A 12,641-nucleotide genomic window follows, 5' to 3' on the forward strand; every position below is an offset into this window, starting at 1 on the left:
TTAAAGGCAACTTTTCGCTTGATGTCAGGAAGGGCGATGTTGGTCGTCAGCCAAGCCAGGTTGGTTGGTCCCATTGTACTTGATATTACACGCATGGTTTAATTCATGTGTCTACTCGATCTGCGTGAAAAGAGCAGAGCCACAGCAGAGAGAAATACACTGCTAAGACAGAAACTTGCATTTATATAGTGCTTGTAATATAATAAAACATCCCAAGACGCTTCAAAGGAGCAATACCAAACAGAATTTGCCACCGAGCCACATAAGCAGGTATTAGGACAGATGACCAAGAAGTAGGTTTTAAGGAGCATCTTAAAGGGAGAGAGAGAAGCGGCGAGGTTTAGGGAGGGAATTCCTGAACTTACGACCCAGGCAGCTGAAGGCACAGCCGCCAATGGTGGCGTAATGAAAATCGGGAATGTGCAGGGGGCCAGAATTGGAGGAGCGCAGAGATCTTGGAGGGTTGTGGGGCTGGAGGAGATTACAGAAATAGAGAAGGGCAAGGCCATGGAGGGATTTGAAAACCAGGATGTGAATTTTAAAATGGAAGCATTGATGGACCAAGAGCCAGTGTAGGTCAGAATAACGTGAAGCATGCCAGAGTTTCTTGGTGTCTGCGCAGTGGCTCCCCAGGTTGAACCAGCTAGTTTGGTGATCATGTCATCTCTTGTCTTCATTTTCAGCGAGGTCTCTTGAACGTCAAGATACAGTTCAGTATAACACCTAGATACACAGGTCATGGTTCAGTCTGTGTCCATTCAGGGAGATGTTGAGCACTTTGCTTTGCCTTTGTGTGGTTTAGATGGAAACAGATGGAATCTGTCTTTTTGGACCATATTTAAGCATCCATCTTTTGCAATAGAAAGTGCCTTTCACAATCTCAGGACCTCCCAAAGCGCTTCACAACCAATAACATACTTTTGAAGTGTAGTCATTGATATAATGTAGGAAACGGGGCAGCCAATATATGCACAGCAAGGTCCTACAAGCAACAATGGAAATACATGACCAGATTGTCGTACTTTTTAGGTGTTTGTTGAAGGATAAATATTGGTCAGGACACCAGGAGAACTCCCCTGCTCTTTTTCAAACAGTGCCCTGGGAGCTTTTATGTCAGCCTGAAAAGGATATAATATGGAAATTTTGCATTACCAATCTCTGCAACTTAGAATCTGTACAAAATATGAATAGAGGTAGGCAAACTTTTGCAAGTACTTAAAAGTCTCTTCCTACCCTTTCTCTGGGTAACTGCATTCCCTTTATTTGATACTTCCCTTGAGGACTTGCTATGGACAAGTATTTTGGAGGTAACATATTCTGCCGTTCAGCAATGATAAAGAAGGAAAGTGAGATTGGGGAGAGGTACAGAGCTTGGATTATAGAATGAAAGTGGGATTTGAGAAAGGTGCAGAACCTTCCAACTTTATATCATTAAAACTGGGATCTTCAGTTTATTGATAATCCTTTGCACTTATTGGACTGAGATTGTATTGACTATTTTGTTCCTGCCAGTAATTTCCCCTGGCCTCACTGAAGGCACAAATTCATGCTGGGCTCTGGTTCCAAAGGAACCATCTGCACTTCAGTGCCGTGCTTGGATGGCCCATCATCATGGCTGCAGCCTAAATAGTGAGTGCTGGCGGGTTCTTCTCAGTGTGGAGGAATTCTCAGTTGAGCCTGATACTGCCATGTCGCCACCTGACATGGACCCAGCAGGACAGATGATACTAAAATCGGCTGTGCGGTTGATAATGAAGAAGAAAGCTGCGGACTGCAGGAAGATATCAATGAACTGGTCAGGTGGACAGAACAGTGGCAAATGGAATTCAATCCAGAGAAGTGTGAGGTAATGCATTTGGGGAGGTCTAATAAGGCAAGGGAATCCACACTAAATGGTAGGCCACTGAGAGGTATAGAGGAACAAAGGGACCTTGGAGTGCAGGTCCACAGATCCCTGAAGGTAGCAGGCCAGGTAGATAAGGTGGTTGATACTTGCCTTTATTAGCTGAGGCATAGAATACAAGAACAGCGAGGTTATGCTTGAATTGTATAAAACACGAGTTAGGTCACAGCTTGAGTACTGTGTGCAGTTCTGGTCACCACATTACAGGAAAAATGCGATTGCACTAGAGAGGGTACAGAGGGGATTTACGACGATGTTGCCTGGACTGGAGAATTTTAGCTATGACGAAAGATTGGAGATGCTGGGTTTGTTTACTTTGGAACAGAGGAAGCTGAGGGGAGATCTTATTGAAATGTATAAAATTATGGGAGGCCTGGATAGAGTGGATAGGACAGACCTATTTCTCTTAGCTAAGGGGTCAAGAACCAGGGGGCATAGAATTAAAGTAATTGGTAGGAGGCGATTTGAGGGGAAATTACTTCAACCAGAGGGTGGTGGGAGTCTGGAACTCACTGCCTGAAAGGGTGGGAAAGGCAGAAACCCTCACCACATTTAGAAAGTACTTGGATGTGCACTTAAAGTGCCGTAACCTACAAGGCTACGGACCAAGGGCTGCAAAGTGGATTAAGCTGGATAGCTCTTTGTTGGCTGATGCGGACACAATGGGCTGAAATGGTCTCCTTACATGCTGTAAATTTCTATGATTCTATGACAGCAGTCGGGAATGATATTTCCTAGGTGTTGTTACCACTCTCAACCCAGAATTGAGCCAATATTAGCCTACTACCCCATGATTGAAGCATAGGCTGGGGATTGAACCTGGGATCTTAATGGCCTGCATGGCTCAGCTCTGCACGGAGTAGCACACTCATCAACTGAGCCATCAAGACTGTACTCTGCAGCGATTGCTGCTAGCACTGGAGAAGCAACAGAGATCAGCCGAAGGAAAATAGCTTGTCGCTGTTTGACCACATTGTAAAGAGAGTGCTGCGCTTCATAGGCCTGTGTGGAAATATAATGATAGCTCTCTATTAGTCAATAGTAGAAGCAGGGTCAGGTTAGCTATTGGAAACTGACAGAGCTCGACAGCTGGTTGTGTAAGCACTCGGTGAGAACACCAGGGTGAGAGGTTGTAAGGATGTGGTTACTGACGGCTGAGGGCAGGCTACAAGGTAGTGGGCCCGGTAGGGTGACCATGTATCCGAGAGTGGGGGTGTTTGCTCAGTCTGCGCGCAATGGAAAGTTGCAATGGTTGTCATGCCAGCCGCAAACACTGACACAGCGCAGCCATCCACACCCGATGGTTACTTCCTGCCAGAGATTCACATCGGCAGCAGTCATGGAACTTCCCACAGCTCTCACGATGCACACATAGTGGCTGAATAGTGGCACGTGTGTGGGAGTTGGTCACCGTTTGGGATCACGCCATAGTTTTTTCATGATTAGGACCCAGCCTGAATGTGTGTATTGAAAGGGTTTCCCCAGCCAGCCCCAAGCTGGGATAACCATCTACAGGTAGGCAAGAGGTCATTCACTTGCGGGAAGGGCAGTTTTCTGCTTAGATCCTGGCCATTCAGAAGACATATGAAATCATAGAATGGTTAAAGCACAGAAGGAGGTTATTCGGCCCGTCGAGCCCATGCCGGCTCTCTGCAGGAGCGCTTCAGCTAGACCCAATCCCTCGCCCTTTCCCCGAAATCCTGCAAATCTTTTTTCTTCAGGTACTTATCCAATTCCCTTTTGAAAGCCACGATTGGATCTGCCTTCACCACCCTCTCAGGCAGTGCATTCCTGTTCCTAACCACTCGCTGTGTAAAAAAGTTTTCCCTCAGGTCGTCTGTGGTTCTTTTGCCAGTCACCTTCAATCTGTGTCCGCTGGTTCTTGAATCTTCAGCCACAGGGAACAGTTTCTCTCCATCTACTCTGTCCAGATTCCGCATGGTTTTGAATATATATATAGAACCTTGGTGTTGACCGAGTCCTTTGACATTGCCAATCTTTCATGGGAGGCTTTTTAATAAGCAACATAGAGACTCGGGTCTCCACATTAATGGTAGGGCGGGGAAGCCCAATAGCAGGCGACAATCCCGGCAAGCTCGGGGGCGTGGAGGCCCCCTATTGATCTTAATGGCGGGGCCACATTACAATAAATCTTCACTGACTCCTGCCCGACATCCAGCCAGATTCGCCATCTCGGCGGCGGCTGACGGTAGGAATTTAGCAGCAGAGACCTCAGTCGGGGTCCCATGGGACTGCAGGAGATGCGGGTGGCAAGGCTGGGGGCTGGGAGAGGCTCAAGGACTCTGTGAGGGATCTGGGGGGAGCTCTCGTGCCCCTCTTGGTTCGCAATGAGTTCTAAAAGGAGCAGGTCTTTAATACTTACCGTGGCCAGTCGGCTCCTTGGATCTGTTGCCAGGAAGCCAACAGTGTGGGACTCCTCTCAACAGTCGGGTCATTCTAGTTGTGGCACCGACGATGTCGTCAGGCCGCGACCTGTGACCGTTAACCAGGCCCCCACCTGCCTTCTGCGGGATCCTCGTGGATGGCCTGATTTGTTGTTGTAAAAATTTAAACGGCCGGGAAAGTGGCGGATTGCAACTGGGATGTAGAATATTTGGGGTGGGGGCGCGACAGGGGAGTTAAAATCAAAGCCTAGAAGTCAATCAGTCAGGCAAGGCAGCAGAAAGGCTGTGTGCTCCAGCATCCATGTCTGTTGAAACTGTTTTGCTCCAACATTAAAGTTCGGTGAACTGGAACTTGCTACCACATGGAGTAGTTGAGGCGGATACCATAGAAGCATTGATTGCCCATCCCTAACTTCCCTTGAGAAGGTGGTGGTGAGCTGCCTTCTTGAACCACTGCAGTCTTTGTGATTCCTACAATGCAGTTAGGGAGGATGTTCCAGGATTTTGACCCAGTGACGGTGAAGGAACGACGATATATTTCCATGTCAGGATGGTGTGTGACTTGGAGGGGAACTTGCAGGCGATAGTGTACCAATGTGCCTGCTGCCCTTGTCCTTCTAGGTGGTAGAGGTTGCGGGTTTGGAAGGTGCTGCCGAAGAAGCCATGGCGAGTTGCTGCAGTGCACCTTGTAGATGGTACACACTGCAGCCATGGTACGCCGGTGGTGGAGGGAGTGAATGTTTAAGGTGGTGGATGTGCTGCCAATCAAGCGGCTGCTTTGTCCTGGATGGTGTCGAGCTTCTTGAGTGATGTTGGAGCTGCACTCATCCAGGCAAGTGGAGAGTATTCCATCACATTCCTGACTTGTGCCTTGTACATGGTGGAAAGGCTTTGGGGAGTCTCTTGTTGCCACAGTATTTATGGGGCTGGTCCAGTTAAGTTTCTGATCAATGGTGACCCCCAGGATGTTGATAGTAGAGTATTCGGCGATGGTAATGCCGTTGAATATCATGGGGAGGTAGTTAGATTCTCGCTTGTTGGAGATGGTCATTGCCTGGCACTTGTGTGGCGCGAATGTTACTTGCCACTTATCAGCCCAAGCCTGAATGTCATCCAGGTCTTGCTGCATGCAGGCATGGACTGCTTCATTTTCTGAGGAGTTGCAAATGGAACTGATGAACACTGTGCAATCATCAGCGAACATCCTCACTTCTGACATGATGGAGGGAAGGTCATTGATGAAGCAGCTGAAGATGGTTGAGCCTCGGACACTGCTCTGAGGAACTCCTGCAGCGATGTTCTGGGGCTGAGCTGCGTGAGCTCCAACAATCACAACCATCTTCCTTTGTGCTAGGTATGACTCCAGCCAGTGGAGAGTTTTCGCCCTGATTCCTATTGACTTCAATTTTACTAGGCCTCCTTGATGCCACACTCGGTCAAATGCTGCTTTGATGTCAAGGGCAGTCACTCTCACCTCACCTCTGGAATTCAGCTTTTGTCTATGTTTGGACCAAGGCTGTAATGAGGTCTGGAGCTGAGTGGTCCTGACAGAACTCAAACTGAGCATTGGTGAGCAGGTTATTGGTGAGTAAGTGCTGCTTGATAGCACTGTCACCAACACTGTCCATCACTTTGCTGATGACTGAGAGTAGACTGAGGGGGTGGTAATTGGATGGATTGGATTTGTCCTGCTTTTTGTGGACAGTTTTCCACATTGTCTGGTAGATGCCAGTGTTGTAGCTGTACTGGAACAGCTTGGCTAGAGGCGTGGCTAGTTTTGTGGAGCACAAGTCTTCAACACGACAGCCGGGATGTTGTCAGGGCCCACAGCCATTGCCGTATCCAGTGCACTCAGCCTTTTCTTAATAGCATGTGGAGTGAATCGAATTGGCTGAAGACTGGCTTCTGTGATGGTGGGTACCTCAGGAGGAGGCCAATATGGATCATCCACTCGGCACTTCTGGCTGAAGATGGCTGCAAATGCTTCAGCCTTGTCTTTTGCACTCATGTGCTGGGCTCCGCCATCATTGAGGATGGGGATATTCATGGTGCCTCCTTCTCCTGTTATTTATAGGCATGAGGGGTTAGGGTGGGTGTAATTACAGGCAGGAAGTGTTAGGGTGGGTGTAATTACAGGCAAGAAGTGTTAGGTTGGGTGTAATTACAGGCAAGAAGTGTTCGGGTGGGTGTAATTACAGGCAAGAAGTGTTCGGGTGGGTGTAATTACAGGCAAGAAGTGTTCGGGTGGGTGTAATTACAGGCAGGAAGTGTTAGGGTGGGTGTTATCGGCAGCAGGGGTTAGGGTGGGTGTTATAGGTAATAGGGGTTAGGATTGGTGTAATTGCAGGTAGGGAGTTTATTGTGGGTGTAATAATAGACAGGAGCACTGCAAAGTGTAATTACAGATGGGACAAGAACATTTTAGTTACAGGCACAATAGTGTACAGTGTAATTAGTGGTTGCAGAATGAGTGTAGATTACAATTACAGGCAGGGTGATTGTAAGGTGCGTTTAGAGGCAGGGTGACTATACCGTATAATTAATATTGTCTGTATTTCCAGACGGGATGATGGGTGTACAGGTTAAATAAAGGCAGGAGGAGGGGTGTACGGTTTCAGTACAGGCAGGAGGAAGGGTGTACAGGTTAAGTACAGGTGGGAGGAGGGGTGTACGTTTGGAGTAGAGGTTGGAGTACAGGCAGGAGGAGAGGTGTATGGCGTCAGTACAGGGAGGAGGAGGGGTGTACAGGTTAAGTACAGAGAGGAGGAGGGGTGTACAGGTTAAGTACAGGAAGGAGGAGGGGTGTACAGGCAGGAGCAGGGGTGTACGCTGTGAGTACAGGCACGAGGCGTAAACTTGAGGTGATCCAAAACTCGACAGCCTGTGTCCTAACTTGCACCAAGTCCCGCTCACCCATCACCCCTGTGCTCGCTGACCTACGTTGGCTCCTGGTTAAGCAACACCTCAATTTCAAAATCCTTATCCTTGTTTACAACCATAGCCTCGCCCCTCCCTATCTCTGTAATCTCCTCCAGCCCCACAACCCCCCGAGATGTTTGTGCTACACTAATGCTGCCCTCTTGAGCATCCCTGATTATAACTGCTCAGCCATCCATGTCGTGCCTTCAGCTGCCTGGGCCCCAAGCTCTGGAACTCGCTGCCTAAACCTCTCTGCCTCTCCATTTCTCTTTACTCCTTTAAGATGCTCCTTAAAACCTAACTCTTTGACCAAGCTTTTGGTCACCTGCCCTAATTTCTCCTTATGTGGCTCGGTATCAAATTTATTTGTTTTGTCTTAAAACACTCCTGTGAAGTGTTTTACTACGTTAAAGGTGCTATATAAATACAGGTTGTTGTTGTTGTATGGTGTTAGTGTTCGTACGGGGGGGTGGGGGGGTTGTACGGTGCAGATACAGGCAGGGTGAAGGATATAAGTACAGGCAGGGTGAGGGGTTTAAGTACAAGCAGAGTGAGAGATTGAGGGGTGTAAGTACAGGCAGGGTGAGGAGTATACGGTGCCGGTACAGGCAGAGTGAGGGGTGTAAGTACAGGCAGAGTGAGGGGTGTAAGTACAGGCAGGGTGAGGAGTATACGGTGCAGGTACAGGCAGGGTGAGGGGTGCACGTGCAGGCAGGAGGAAGGTGTACAGTGCACAGTATAATGATGGCAGCAGAATGAGTGTAAGGTTACAATTACAGCAGGGTAATTGTAAGGTGCATTCAGAGGCAGGGTGACTATACGGGATAATTAATATTGGGTGTAGTTCTAGACATGAGTAGGGGTGTACAGGTTAAATACAGGCAGGAGGATCGTATACAGTGTAATACGGGCAGGTGGGGTATACAGTGTAAGTACAGGCAGTAAGAGGGTGTACGGTGTAAATACCGGTAGGAGTTGGGTTTCAATGTCAGTACAGGCTGAAGGGAGGATGTACAGTGTAAGTACAGGCAGTAGGGGGTGTGTATGGTGTCATTAGAGGCTGGAGGAGGCATGTACGCTATCATTCCAGCGGGAGGAGGGGTAGACAGGTTAAGTACAGGCAGAAGGAGAGGAGTATACAGTGTCAGTACAGGTAAGGAGAGAGTGTACAGTGTCAATACAGATAGGAGGAGGGGTTAGGTAGAGGCAGGAGTGGGTGGGCGCACGGGTTAGGTACAGGCGGAGGGGGTCACGCACGGCTTAGGTACAGGCAGGGGGGCACAGGTTGAATCCAGACCAAGGGAGGAGCGCACAGTGTAGGCACAGGTGGAGGTGGGCACAGGTTAGATATAGGCAGAAGCGGGGGCACATGACTAGGTATAGGCGGAGAGGAGGGTGCATGCGTTGGGTACGGGGGGTTGGTACAGTGTCAGTGCAGTTGAGGGGGGGAGGGGTGGTGTTGGGAACGCGCACAGTGTAGGTCCTGTGGGGTGGGCGGGGGTGGAAGGACTGCATTATGTTGCATAGATAACTGAGACTTTACATAATGAGTGAGATTATCAATTTATATCATACGCAGAGCAGGTTTGAATGTGCTCGGAATGGGATTGAGCCTGTTTCCAATTAGGGCCGTTCCAATCCCTTGACATCGAGGACATTCATGCAATGCATCGGCACTGGATCATTATCCCAAGTCCCAGAGGTGAAAGGGCAGTGTGGTAACCCGCTGCACCTCAGTGTATATCTTGTTTACAAAGAGTAGAATCTAGGGCAACTGGAGGATTTATTGAATTGCACTGAGGCAGCGTGTAGGGAGCGTTATAGTAGCTGTGGCAACATTCTCGTCTCTGAGTCAGTGGTTACAGGTTCAAGCCCCAATGCAGTGATTTGAACATATAATCTATACTGACAATTCAGTGCCGTACTGAGGGAATGCTGCAGTGTCGGTGGTGCTGTCTTTCAGATGAGAAGTTGAGACCCCGTCTGCCCTGTCAGGTTGAATGTAAAAGAATGCATGACACTATTTGATGAAGAGCAGGGGAGTTCTGGTCACTATTTATCGCCCAATCAACGCCTAAAAAATCAGATGAGCTGGTCATTATCACATTGCTGTTTGTGGGAGCTTGCTGTGCGCAAATGGGCTGCCACATTTCCTACATTACAACGCTGACTGCACTTCAAAAGTTCTTCATTGGCTATAATGTGCTTTGGGATTATGTGCTTTTGTTCTTTTTGATAGGTCTTTACTACACAGTATAAATGCACACGAGGCCCATGCTTGAGAGAAGGTCAGTCTGTGACCTGTCCTTTATTCCTTAGCACTCAAGTGATGAAGGTGGATGGAGCTTCCCCTTTTATACCTGAAGGTCCAGGTTAGGAGTGTCTCCCACCTAGTGGTCATTGTTCTCACAGTGTACAACTTAGGTCAGTTTATACATGGGTTACAATGCTGGTTGAATACATGACAGTTTTGAAAGGTGCTATGGAAATGCAAGATTTTCTTTACTCTGCATCTAACCTATTCTTCACCTGACCTTGGAAGTGCTAGATGTTGACACTGGGTACCTGATATGGAAAATGTCTCAATCTGCCAACAACAACACCAACAATAACTTGTATTTATTTAGCACCTTTAATGCAATAAAACAATCCAAGTGTGTTTTCAGACAAAACAAATAAATTTGACACTGAGCCACATAAAAAGAAATTACGGCAGATGACCAAAAGTTTGGTTAAAGAGGTAGGTTTCAAGAAGCATTTTAAAGGAGGAAAGAGAGGTAGAGAGACGAAGAGGTTTAGGGAGGGAGTTCCTGAGCTTCGGGCCCAAACAGCTGAAGGCACAGCCACCAATGGTGGAGCGATTATAATCAGGGATGCTCAAGAGGGCAGAATTAGAGGAGCGCAGACATCTCTGGGGTTGTGGGGCTGGAGGAGATTACAGAGATAGGGAGGGGCAAGGCCATGGAGGGATTTGTAAACAAGGATGAGAATTTTGAAATCGAGGCACAAAATGAAAAAAGAATTGTTGGAATTAAAAATCTTTAAAAGTAAGAGTGTGTGCTCGCTAAGCCCCCGTTGAATTGCTTTCTGTGCTTTGGCCTTGTTTGCAGATTGCGGGGTAAGCCCTGATGGGGAGACGGGCTACGCGACAGCAGCCCTGGGGAACACGTGGAGCCACAGTGTCAACACCAGGCTCATCGTGCAGTATCTGGACTACCACAGCAGGCAGGTAAGGCTCGCAGGGGCTGAGAGCTGGGGCGGAGGCGGAGGAAGCGAAGCCTCTTATCATTGTGGGTTGCCACACGAGGTTCAAGAACTTAACCACAGGGGGAGATAGATGGGCGCAGCACGGAGAGCTGCCACGAGTCAGAGCGGAGAAAGATTGTGATAAGCTGTAAGGATGTGCTTGTTACTTCTCAGTCAGACTGGGTTCCTGTTTATCCGTTGATTTCTGTAAGTCACAACACCACATTAATCAGGTGTCAGTGCTCTGGGCCACTGAGCAACATTTCTCTGCCGTTTCTTAAAGGCGCTACACCCCATAATAACACAAACGGTACATGCTTGATCTCAGAACTGCAGTTGTAGAAATTTTAGGGCGGAAGGAGGGTCTTGGCCTATCATACCTGTGCTAGCTCCAGTGATAGCACTCTGAGTTACAAGGGTCATGGGTTCAAGTCTTACCCCAGAGAATTGAGCATATAATCCAGGCTGACAGCAAAGTTGAAACCCATAGACTAAAAGGAACAGTGGCAGTGTGGATACAAAAGTGGCTAAGTGACAGGAAACAGAGAGTAGTGATGAATGGTTGTTTTTCAGACTGGGGGAAGGTATACAGTGGTGTTCCCCAGGGGCCAGTACTCAGACCACTGCATTTCTTTATCTATATTAATGACTTGGACGTGGGTGTATAGGCCACAATTTCAACATTTGCAGATGACAGTGAGGAGGATAGTGTTAGATTTCAAGATGACATAGACAGACTGGTGGAATGGGTGGACACGTGGGAGATGAAATTTAACACAGAAAAGTGCCACATTTAGGTAGAAAGAATGAGGAGAGGAAATATAAACTAATGGGTGCAATCCTAAAGGGGGTGCATGAACAATGAGACCTCGGGTTATATGTGCACAGATCATTGAAGGTGGCAGGGCAAGTTGAGAAAGCGGCTAAAAAAAAGCTTACGGGATCCTGGGCTTCAAATAGAGGTATAGAATAAAAAAGTGTGGAATTTATGATGACTGTGTATAAAACACTAGTTTGACCTTAACTGGAGTATTGTGTCCAATTCTGGACAGAGTAGGTAGAGAAAAACTGTTCCCATTGCCAGAAGGGCCGAGAAACAGAGGCCACAGATTTAAGGTGATTGGCAAAAGAACCAAAAACGATATAAGAAAAAAAATGTTTACACAGCGAGTGGTTAGGATCTGGAATGCACTGCCTGGAAGGGTAGTGGTGGCAGACTCAATCACTGCTTTCAAAAGGGAGTTGGTTAAGTATCTGAAAGTTAAATATTTTCAGGGCTATGGGGAAATGACGGGGAAGTGGGAATTGCTGAAGTGCTCTTGCAGAGAGCCGGCACAAGCTCGACGGGCCGAATGGCCTCCAACCGTGCTGTAACCATTCTATGATTCTATGACACTCCAATGCTGTACTGTTAGAGGACGTCCTGAGGTCATGAAAGGTGTTATTTAAATGCAAATCGTTATTTTTGTTTAGTCTGCTCCTGGTGTAAGAACATATGAAATAGGAGCAGGAGTGGGTCATTCGGCCCCTCGAGCCTGCTCCACCATTCAATAAGATCATGGCTGATCTGATCATGGACTCAGCTCCACTTCCCCACCTGCTCCCCATAACACTTGACTCCCTTATCATTCAAAAATCTGTCTATCTCCACCTTAAATATATTCAATGACCCAGCCTTCACTGCTCTCTGGGACAGAGAATTCCAAAGATTCATGATCCTCTGAGAGAAGAAATTCTTCTTCAGTTCCATTTTAAATGGGCCCTTATTCTGAAACTATGCCCCTAGTTCTAGATTCCTGCATGAGGGGAAACATCCTCTCTGCATCTACCCTATCAAGCTCCCTCAGAATCTTATACGTTGCAATAAGATCACCTCTCACTCTTCTGAACTCCAATAAGTATAGGCCCAACCTGCTCAACCTTTCTTCATAAGACAACCCCTTCATCTCAGGAACTAACCTCATGAATTTTCTCTGAGCTGCCTCCATATATATCCCTCCTTAAATAAGGAGAGCAAAACTGTACACAGTACTCCAGGTGTGGTCTCACCAACACCCTATACAGTTGTAGCAAGACTTCCCTACTTTTATTCTCCATCCCCCTTGCAATGATGGCCAACATTCCATTTGCCTCCTTAATTACTTGCTGGTATTTCAAAGTCGTTTGTA

The 12,641-nt window shown here is 47.6% G+C and overlaps 1 protein-coding gene across 3 annotated transcripts in view; it reads left to right on the top strand.

Moving 5' to 3' along the window:
• The window catches only part of rad51b (RAD51 paralog B), a 667,540-nt gene that overhangs the window by 390,426 nt on the left and 264,473 nt on the right, over window positions 1–12,641 (top strand). For 2 of the 3 annotated variants that reach the window (XM_070878815.1, XM_070878816.1), the window contains exon 9: window positions 10,338–10,456. The exons of the other annotated variant lie outside the window; for it this stretch is intronic. In XM_070878815.1, the coding sequence (XP_070734916.1) occupies window positions 10,338–10,456 (119 nt within the window). The remainder of the gene's footprint in view (window positions 1–10,337; window positions 10,457–12,641) is intronic. 3 annotated transcript variants of the gene reach the window in all.

Source organism: Pristiophorus japonicus, chromosome 4 (assembly GCF_044704955.1).
Source record: "Pristiophorus japonicus isolate sPriJap1 chromosome 4, sPriJap1.hap1, whole genome shotgun sequence".
Classification (NCBI taxonomy): Eukaryota; Metazoa; Chordata; class Chondrichthyes; family Pristiophoridae; genus Pristiophorus; species Pristiophorus japonicus.